This window comes from Dama dama, chromosome 13 (genome assembly GCF_033118175.1).
Source record: "Dama dama isolate Ldn47 chromosome 13, ASM3311817v1, whole genome shotgun sequence".
In the NCBI taxonomy this organism is placed as follows: Eukaryota; Metazoa; Chordata; class Mammalia; order Artiodactyla; family Cervidae; genus Dama; species Dama dama.
This window is the reverse complement of record NC_083693.1, coordinates 61,649,466-61,660,022: the sequence shown is the minus strand read 5'-3', so window position 1 is coordinate 61,660,022 and position 10,557 is coordinate 61,649,466. Positions and strand designations below refer to the sequence as shown.

Sequence of the window (10,557 nt, the reverse complement as noted above, 5' to 3'; positions counted from 1 at the left end):
GAGACAGAGGATGCTTTAGGGGCTGGATCAAAGAGTGTGGAAAGTGCTTATCTATTTGGCTAGGATTAAGAACTTATTAACCTTCAAGTAACTAATCATCAGGAATGACAAATGTACCAGATACTTAAGCCTTTGCTTTCCTCATTAAGTTTTGAGCTTCCTCAGAAAAAATTAGTTCATAAATTATTACATTCTGTACTACATTCCTGTTGGATCCCACCTCATTTAGTAAACATCTTTCCTGTTTAATCTCTGGTTATGACTAAAATTTTAAAATATTAGGAATTTAAACATATTCTTAGGTTAATGAAGTAATAATAATTGTTTAGGTATTGTCTCTTGTGACTATATTTTTAAAAATCTATTTGCTCTTCATTACCATTTCTTAAAGGAATAGGATTTTGCACATCTTTTGACCAGTTCTTCTTTCTTGTAAAATTTCTGTGTGATATATGTTAAAGTTTATTTATCTTTTAAATCTATTATAATTCCATTTACAGTATGCTTAACTGGGATTTCTCTTTTTCAAAGCTTCAATTAAATGATTTCATCTTCAATGGGAATTCATTCCCATGCAGTTATTCAGCAGAATATATAGTGGTTGCATAAAAAAAAAATGCATTTTTTTTCACTTGACATATATTTAGACTCAACATTATTTTATTTGTCAAACTTTGGGTAGAACTATTTTCTGAGATAATTGAAAATTAGACTATCTCAAGTTATTTGAGAAGGCAAACATGCCATGCATGTATACAAACTTTGATAGTAGGCTCCTGTGGCTACTGGATACTAAGGAGATAATGAACTTTCATGGGTATGGACCTCAGAACTCAAGTTTTTCAAACAATATTAACTTTCCCTCAAATGATATAAATATATACTGATAGAACATTGCCGCACATGTGTTACCAGTTGTTTTCTCCAACAACTGAAAGTACATTGCGGAATTCTGAATTCTGCATCACAGCTGTCCTTAACAGCAGGATGAAGCAAACAGTATTAAAAGTTCAAAAGCATCAACTCCAACTAAAAGAAAGCAGCATTACCAGAATTTACTTCATATTCCTCTGCTAGACAAAAGCTTGTTTTCAACTTGATGTTTCAAGCAGTAGATTTCTCACTTGTGGCCAGCATCCGTGAGTTGTTTACCAGGTTAAAAAGTTCTGGATATATCATTGATGGAACCTTGTAGTGACAATTGGCTATGATGTCATAGACTCTTAGTTAAACTTCTAGAAGTTATATTTAGTCATACCAGAGATTAAACAGGAAAGATGCTTACTAAATGAGGTGGGATCCAACATGAGTGTAGTACAGAATGTAATAATTTATGAACTAACTTTTTCCTGAGGTAGCTCAGCAGAAGAACACTTAATGAGGAAGGCAAAGGCTTAAGTATCTGGTACATTTGTCATTCCTTATGGTTAATTTACTTGAAGGTTAATAAGTTTGAAATCTACCAGTTTTAGAAATGGAAGAAAAGGATGAATCTGAACAGTCTATCTCGGCAGGGAGGCAAGAAATTCGAAAGAGAAGACGACCCAGCCAGCCCATGGTAGATAAATCCCAGCAGACTGAAGTAACAGAGAAAAAGAAACAATTGTCTATACCACAATCATCTGGCCCCAAAGCTGCCCTTAGTATTGGTAATATTCCTGGAAGCAAATTAAACTATGAATGTCATAGAGTATCTTCTCAACTTCAGCAAACTTGGATAAAGAGAAAGCGTGTACAGGATATGGCTGATAAGTCTCTGCAGACAGAAACTATTGCAGAAGAGAAAAAAGAAGAAATCAAGTTAGTTTGTGAAGCAGTGGTACCTGAGGAGAAGCCAGCTGCTGTTGAAGTAGGTCCTGAATTTCCAGAGAGTGTTCAGGAAGTAGAAGTTCCACCAAGCAGATACTCTGCTCAAGTCAAAACAGACAGATCTCAGCAGACTAGTTGTACTGGAGACTGGACAATGATGAACTTTCCTCAAAAAGATAAACTAGATAAGGAACAGCAGACATACTTTAGTGAATCAGAAATAGTGGCTATTGGATGGTTGACTAATTCTTTTTCAAAGTCAAAGGAAGGTGCACAGAAGCGCAAATCTTCAGGGAGTATTTTTGTTAGTGAACATCCTGAATTCCAACCCACAACAAGTAGCAGTGAAGAAACTAGGCGGCAAAGTATTAGCAGAACATTATCTATTCCACCAACCAAAAAAGATTCTCCTGTACCTTTAGAAGATGAGAAAGATGTTCCAGTTGAAGTACAGCCTCCTGCTGCAGAAGAGATCTCTGCTGAAGAACAACTTCCACTATATGAGACTATTGCAGAAGCGGTTCCTGTGGAAGTTCAGCCTCCACCAAGTGAAGAGGCTCCTCTTGAAGTACAGCCTTCCCCAGCTGAAGAGGCTCCTGGAGATGAGGCCCCTGCTAAAGTAGAGCCTATGCCAGCCGAAGAGGCTCTTTCAGAAGAGCCTCCTGCTGAAGAGGCTCCTGTTGAAATACAGCCTTCCCCAGTGGAAGAGGCTGCTGGATACGAGGCCCCTGCTAAAGTAGAGGCCACCTCATCCGAAGAGACTCTTTTAAAAGAGCCTCTTACTGAAGTTCAGCCTCCTGAAGCTGAAGAGGCTTCTACACAAGAGGCCCCAGAACTTCAACTTTCACCAGCTGTGGAGTCCCCTGCAGAAGAGGCCCCAGCTGAAGCTGAGCCTCCACCAGCTGAGGAGTCCCCTGCAGAAGAGCCCCCAGAGGTTCAGTCTCCACCAGCTGAGCAGGCCCCTGCAGAAGAGGCCCCAGAAGTTGAGCCTCCACCAGCTACAGAGGCCCCTGCAGAAGAGGCCCCAGCTGAAGTTGAGCCTCCACCAGCTGAAGAGGCCGCTGCAGAAGAGCCCCCAGAGGTTCAGTCTCCACCACCTGAGCAGGCCCCTGCAGGAGAGGCCCCAGCTGAAGCTGAGCCTCCACCAGCTGAAGAGGCTCATGTAGAAGAGGCCCCAGAGGTTCAGTTTCCACCAGCTGAGGAGGCCCCTGCAGAAGAGGCCCCAGCTGAAGCTGAGCCTCCACCAGCTGAAGAGGCCCCTGCAGAAGAGGCCCCAGAGGTTCAGTCTCCACCAGCTGAGCAGACCCTTGCAGAAGAGGCCCCAGGTGAAGCTGAGCCTCCACCAGCTGAAGAGGCCCCTACAGAAGAGCCCCTGGAAGTTCAGTCTCTACCAGCTGAGGAGGCCCTTGAAAAAGAGGCCCCAGAAGTTCAGTCTGTACCAGCTGGGCAGGCCCCTGCAGAAGAGGGCCTAGGATTTCAGTCTCCACCAGCTGACAAGGCCCCTGAAGAAGAGGCCCCAGAAGTTCAGTCTCCACCAGTTGACAAGGGCCCTGAAGAAGAGGGCCAAGGACTTCAGTCCCTACCAGCTGAGGAGGCCCCTGAAGAAGAGGCCCCAGAAGTTCAATCTCCACCAGTTGAAGAGGCCCCTGAAGAAGCAGCCCCAGAAGTTCAGTCTCTACCAGCTGAGGAGGCCCCTGCAGAAGAGCCCCCAGAAGTTCAGTCTTTACCAGCTGATGAGGCCCCTGCAGAAGAGGCCCCAGAAGTTCAATCTCCACCCACTGAGGAGGCTCCTGCAGAAGAGACCCCTGCTGAACTTCAGTCTCCATCAACTGAAGAAACTACTTCAGAAATGGTCTCTGTTGAGAAACAGCCTTCACTCACTGAAGAGCCCTTTATTACACCAATCTCTTTAGAAGAAACCTCTGCTGAAGTTCTGCTTCCACCATCTGAGCAGACCCCTGCAGATGAGGCTCTGGTAGAGAACGTGTCTCCAGTAGATCAGGCCCCAAAGGAAGCAGATGTCCTGGTGGCAAAATTAGAATCAGGGAATTTGGAAGATAAGCCAAAATCTGAAGAGCCTTTAGAACGGGATACTGTTCCTAAAGATTCATCTGATACCAAGAATGAAGCAGTTTCTTTTGAAATACAGGGTGTCATCCACATAGAACTGGAATAAGGGCCTCCTCCTCAGCTGTGGTCAGATCTTAACTAAGCTAACAATCAGAAACCAGGAGGTTCTGGGAAGTACGTACGTTAGAAAATGGTAGGTATATTTGAAAGTATTTGGAGAGAGCTTTGTGAAGCAGGAAGTGAATGGAAATCCTAAGACATGGAGTGTAGTTTGGAAAATGAGCAATAAAAATGAGTGATTTTAAATTACTCTACTATTTTTATTCAAATCTAAAGTATAATAAAAATATCTATTTTGAAATTAAGTAATTTTATAACTGAAAGAATTAAAATATCCTCTTGACACTAAATTCTGTTGACAAGGGTAAAATATTCTCTACAGTCATTTTTTTCTTTCTCCACCTGTAGCTTGTAGTGGAAAAGGCATTTTCTTTTCTGCAGTTCTCTCATCTACTTTAAGTTCCTTGAGTTTTGGTCACACATCTAAAGTTATGGAGTGTTTTCTTTCTCCTTAAAATTCATCATATCTATTATTCTCTTTCCATTTGATTCCTTCTGAGACTTTATTTCTTTTTTGTTTTTGTTCCTGTCTTGAACATTTTGCCGTCTGGATAGGTTACACTTCTTTTATAAAAATCTTCACTTCAATGAAGCTAACAGTGGATGAAGTATTTTCAGTTCAGTTCAGTTGCTCAGTCATGTCCGAGTCTTTGCGACCCCATGAATCGCAGCACGCCAGGCCTCCCTGTCCATCACCAACTCCAGGAGTCTACCCAAACCCATGTCCATCAAGTCGGTGATGCCATCCAGCCATCTCATCCTCTGTTGTCCCTTTCTCCTCCTGTCCCCAATTCTTCCCAGCATCAGGGTCTTTTCCAAAGGGTCAACTCTTTGTATGAAGTGGCCAAAGTATTGGAGTTTCAGCTTCAACATCAGTCCTTCCAATGAACACCCAGGACTGATCTCCTTCAGGATGGACTGGTTGGATCTCCTTGCTGTCCAAGGGACTCTCAAGAGTCTTCTCCAACACCACAGTTCAAAAGCATCAATTCTTCAGCACTCAGGTTCATCCAACTCTCACATCCATACATGACTACTGGAAAAACCATAGCCTTGACTAGATGGACCTTTGTTGGCAAAGCAAAATGCTCTTCAGGTTGGTCATAACTTTCCTTCCAAGGAGTAAGCATCTTTTAATTTCATAGCTGCAATCACCATCTGCAGTGACTTTGGAGCCCCCAAAAATAAAGTCTGACACTGTTTCCCCGTCTATTTCCCATGAAGTGATGGGACCAGATGCCATGATCTTAGTTTTCTGAATGTTGAGCTTTAAGCCAACTTTTTCACTCTTCTCCTTCACTTTCATCAAGAGGCTTTTTAGTTCCTCTTCACTTTCTGCCAGAAGGGTGGTGTCATCTGCATATCTGAGGTTATTGATATTTCTCCCGGCAATCTTGATTCCAGCTTGTGCTTCCTCCAGCCCAGCGTTTCTCATGATGTACTCTGCATATTAGTTAAATAAGCAGAATGACAATATATAGCCTTGTCCTATTTGGAACCAGTCTGTTGTTCCATGTCCAGTTCTAACTGTTGCTTCCTGACCTGCATACAGGTTTCTCAAGAGACAGGTCAGATGGTCTGGTATTCCCATCTCTTTCAGAATTTTCCACAGTTTATTGTGATCCACACAGTCAAAAGCTTTGACATAGAAGTATTTTAAAAAGTGTATAATCATGAAGAAAAATATGCTGAGATAGCCTTGAGGGCATATTCCTATTTAGTTTTTTATGTTCCAATTTTATTGAGATTTAATTGACATATAGAATTAATGTAAGTTTAAAGTATACAGCACGGTGATGTGACTTAGATACATAATGAAATGATTACTGCAATAAGTTTAGTGAACATCAATCACCCATATAGATATAAAATTTAAAAAAATGAAAAAAATTTCCTTGTGATGAGAACTTTTAGGATTTACTCTTTCATAAATAATATGCTACAGTGTTAATTATATCATATACTTTATATCCCTAGTTTGTATCTTTTGCATCTTTTGACCACCTTTATCTAATTCTCCCTTCCCCCACATTCCACATCTTATAACCAGAAACCTGATCTCTGCTTCTATCAATCAGTTTGTGTGTGTGTTTGGTTGGGTGGCTTCAAGTTATAATTTACCTGCAAAACTATATTCGTTGTTGGTATACAACATAGTGACCCAATATTTCTATATGTTGCAAAATGATCATCACAGTAAGTCTAGTTACCATCTATCACCATACAAAGATATAACATAATTATTGACTATATATGCCACACTGTGCATTTCATAGCTGTGATTAATTTATTTTGCAGCTAGAAGTTTGTACCTGTTAATCTCCCTCACCTATTTCTCTCATCGCCTCAATACCCTGCCCTCTGGCAGCTACCTGTTTGTTTTCCGTATCTATGACTCTGTTTCTGTTTTGTTATATTTGTTCATTTTTTTAAAAAGTTCTTTTGTTTTTAATTGAGATACAGCCAGTGCAAAATATTACATAAGTTTCAGATGTATAATACAGTGATTCACAATTTTTAAAGGTTATAGTCGATTTATAGTTGCTATAAAATCTTGGCTATATTCACTACATTGGGAATATAGTTTTTATAAAATATTGTCTATATCTGTGGCTTATTTTATCCATAGAAGTTTGTCTTAACCCCCCACACTTATCTTGTCCCTCTGTACTTCCTTCTCCTCCCTGATGACCAATAGTGTTTCCTCAATATTTGTGAGTCTTCTTTTTTTGTTGTTGTATTTACTAGTCTTATATTTTAGATTCCACATATAAATGATCATACAGTTTTGCCTTTCTCTCTTTGACTTATTTCACTTAGCATAATACCTTCCAAGTCCATTCATGTTATTGCAAGTGCATCCATGTTATGGCAAAATTTAGTCCCTTTTTATGACTGAGTAGTATTCCATTGTGTATGTATGTATGTGTGTGTGTGTGTGTGTGTGTGTGTATACACACACCACATGTTTATCCATTCATCTGTAATGGACATTGAGGTTCTTTCCATATTTTGGCATTTATAAATACTGCTACTATGTATCTTTTTGAATTAGTAAGTTTGTTTTTTTCAGATATATACCCAGTAGTGGAATGCTAAGTCATATGGTAGTTCTATTTGTAGTTTTTGAGAAACCTTCATATTTTCCATAGAGGTTGCACCAATTTACATTCCTACCAACAGTGTATGATGGTTTCCTTTTCTATACATCCTTGCCAACATTTGTTGTTTGTGTTCTTTTTGGTAATAACCATTCTGACAGGTGTGAGGTGATATCTCATTGTGGTTTTGATTTGAATTTCCCTGATAGTTAGCAATGTTGAATATCTTTTCATGTACCTGTTGTCCATCTACAATTTTTTTTAAGTCTATTCAATTCATCTGCCCATTTTTAAATTGGATTGCTTTTTTTTTAATTTAATTTTTTGAGTTGTATGAACTGTTTACATATGTTGGATATTAACACTTTATTGGTCATATCACTTGAAAATATTTTCTCCCAATCAGTAAGTTGTCTTTTCACTTCATCAATGGTTTTCTTTGCTTCACAAATATTTTCAAGATTAATTAGTTCCCATTTATTTATTTTTGCTTTTACTTCCTTTGCTTTAGGAGGCAGATCCAAAAAATATCTTGCTGTAACTTATGTCAAAGAATGTTCTGCTTATGTTTTCTTCTAGGAGTTTTATGGTTTCCAGTCTTATACTTAGGTCTTTAATCCATTTTGAGTTTATTATTGTGTATGGTGATAACGTTCTAATTTCATTCTATGACATGCATCTGTTCAGTTTTCCCAGAACCACTTATTGAAGAGCCTGTCTTTTCTCCATTGTATATTCTTGCCTCCTTTCTTGTAGATTAATTGATCATAAGTTTTTTTTTTTCTTTCTGGGTTCTCTATCCTGTTTCATTGATCTATGTATCTCTTTTTGTGTCTCTGTTTGGATGAGTATAGCTTTAGTCTGATATCTAGGAGCATGTTTTCTTCAGCTGTGTTCTCTTTTTGAGTATTATTTTAGCTATTTGAAGTCTTTTGTGTAACCATACAAATTTTAGAATTATTTGTTCTAGTTTGGTGAAAAATACACTTGGTATTTTGATAGGGATTGCATCATAACTTTGTTATTTTTTATGTAAAAATAAGTTTAATACTTTAATTTTAAATAGAGAATACTCACAAATCAAGAAGACATAAATAAATAAATAGAAGAAAATGAGCAAAAGACAAGGAAGAGTGTTTCATAATGGAAGAAGAGTGACTGAGCAACAAATATATGGAAGTATGTGCAACTTTAGTAATCAAAGAAATATAAATTACTATTGAGAGACAGTATTTTTAGCTAATTTAATTGACAAAATGGTTTCTTTTTTAAAAAATAAAAGATATATTACTTCAGTATACAGTATTAAATAATCTACTTCATTATATGAATAAAAACAAGATTGGATCATTACCTATCAGCACATTTAAAAGATAATCCCAAAGAATTCCCTGGGAGTCCAGTGGTTAGGACTAGGTGCTTCTGCTCTGAGGGCCTGGGTTCAATCCCTGGTTGGGGAACTAAAATCCTATAGCTGGCATGGCGCCCCCCCAGATGATTCCAAAAGAATTAAATATTAAATGTTAGAGGTAATACTATAAAAATATTTGTAAGATATGTTAGAAAATTTTCATGATAAGAGAGGACTTTTTGAATTTCAAAAGCAAAAAGCATAAGGGGGAAAATTTGTTTAATTACAGTACACAAATCTAAGAATTCATATCAAAAATGGACTCTGAACAGAATTGTTGTTATTGTTGTTCCGTCGTTGTGTTTGGCTCTTTGCGACACCATGGACTGCAGCATGCCGGGCTTCCCTGTCCATCATTCTCTCCCAGAGTTTGCTCAAACTCATATGCATTGAGTCAGTGATGCTATCCAACCATCTCATCCTGTCACCCTCTTCTCCTTTTGCCTTCAACCTTTCCCAGCATCAGGGTCTTTTCCAATGAATCGGCTTTTCTCATCAGGTGGCCAAAGTATTGGAGCTTCAGCTTCAGCATCAGTCCTTCCAGTGAACATACAGGGTTGATTTCCTTTAAGATTGACTGGTTTGATCTCCTTGCTGTCCAAGGGACTCTCAAGTCTTCTCCAGAACCACAGTTTGAAAGCATCAATTCTTTGGCACTCAGCCTTCTTTATGGTCCAACTCTCACATCTGTACATGACTACTGGAAAAGCCATAGCTTTGACAATATGGACCTTTGTCAGCAAAGTGATATCTCCACTTTCTAATATGCTGTTTGTCATAGATCTCCTTCCAAGGAACAAGTGTCTTCTAATTTCATGGCTGCAGTCACTGTTCACAGTAATTTTGGAGCCCAAGGGAAAAAAAATATGCCACTGTTTCCAGTTTTTGAGTATCTTGACTGAGATGCAAATTTTCCTTAGTCACTGCCAGTATATTAGAAATTGCTTTAGTCTTTTTAACTAAATGTACTTTCAGTTTCCAGCATGAAATCTGGCATACTTGCTGAACCATGAAATGTTTACCAGCAAGGTGGTCTCTTGCATTTTCAGTCTCTGTACTTATAATTTGAGAACATGAAGACAGAATTTGTTATAATCTTCTCTAAATATACTATTTTTTTCCTTAATTTTTAAAAAATATTTCACATTGACTAGAGTTGACTTACAGTGTTGTGTTAGTAAGGGGATACAGCAAAGAGATTCAGTTATACATATACATATACCTTTTCTTTTTCAGATTCTTTCCCATGTACATTATTACAGAGTATTGAGTAGAGTCCCCTGTGCTATACAGTAGGTATTTGTTGATTATCTATTTTATATATGAGAGTGTGTTTATGTTAATCTCTACCTCCTAATTTATCCCTCCCAGTTTCCCCTTTGTTAACCATGTTTATTTTCCAAGTCTGTGAGTCTCTTTCTGCTTTGTAAGTTTATTTGTATCTTTTTTAAATTAAGATTCCACATATAAATGATATGATCTTTGTTTTTCTCTAACTTACTTCATTTAGTATGATAATCTCTAGTCCATCCATGTTGTTGCACATGACATCATTTCATTCATTTATACAACTGAGTAATATCCTATCGTATATATGTACCATATCTTCTTTATCCATTGACCAGGTGGCTGCAGGTCTAGAAGACTTTAGGTTGCCTGTCTGCCGATGGGTGGGGCTGTGTTCCTGCTCCTTTGGTTGTTTGGCCTGAGGCATCCCAACAATGGAGCCTGTAGTATGTTGTGTGGGACCAGGTCTTGGTGTCAAAATGGTAGTTTCCAGGAGAAGTGAAAGTCGCTCACTTTCACTTTGAGGAAAAAAAAGTCACGACTCTTTGCGACTCTTTACCAGCTGAACCACAAGGGAAGCCCCAGGAGAGATCATGCCAAATAGTACTCCCCAGCCCAGTATGTCTGACTTTGCTTTCCTGGTGGCTCAGATGATAAAGAATCTGCCTGCAATGCAGGATACCTGGGTTCTATTCCTGGGTCAGGAAGATTCCTTGGAGAAGGGAATGGCTACCCACTCCAGTATTCTTGCCAGGAGAA

General features: G+C 38.7%; 1 protein-coding gene across 1 annotated transcript; it reads left to right on the top strand.

The window, feature by feature from the left end:
- Positions 1–1,474: 1,474 nt before the first annotated feature.
- Positions 1,475–3,985, top strand: FSCB (fibrous sheath CABYR binding protein). Its single transcript, XM_061159681.1, has 2 exons — positions 1,475–2,830; positions 2,882–3,985. The coding sequence occupies exons 1-2, from the start codon at positions 1,475–1,477 to the stop codon at positions 3,983–3,985; spliced, it is 2,460 nt and encodes an 819-aa protein (XP_061015664.1).
- Positions 3,986–10,557: the final 6,572 nt, after the last annotated feature.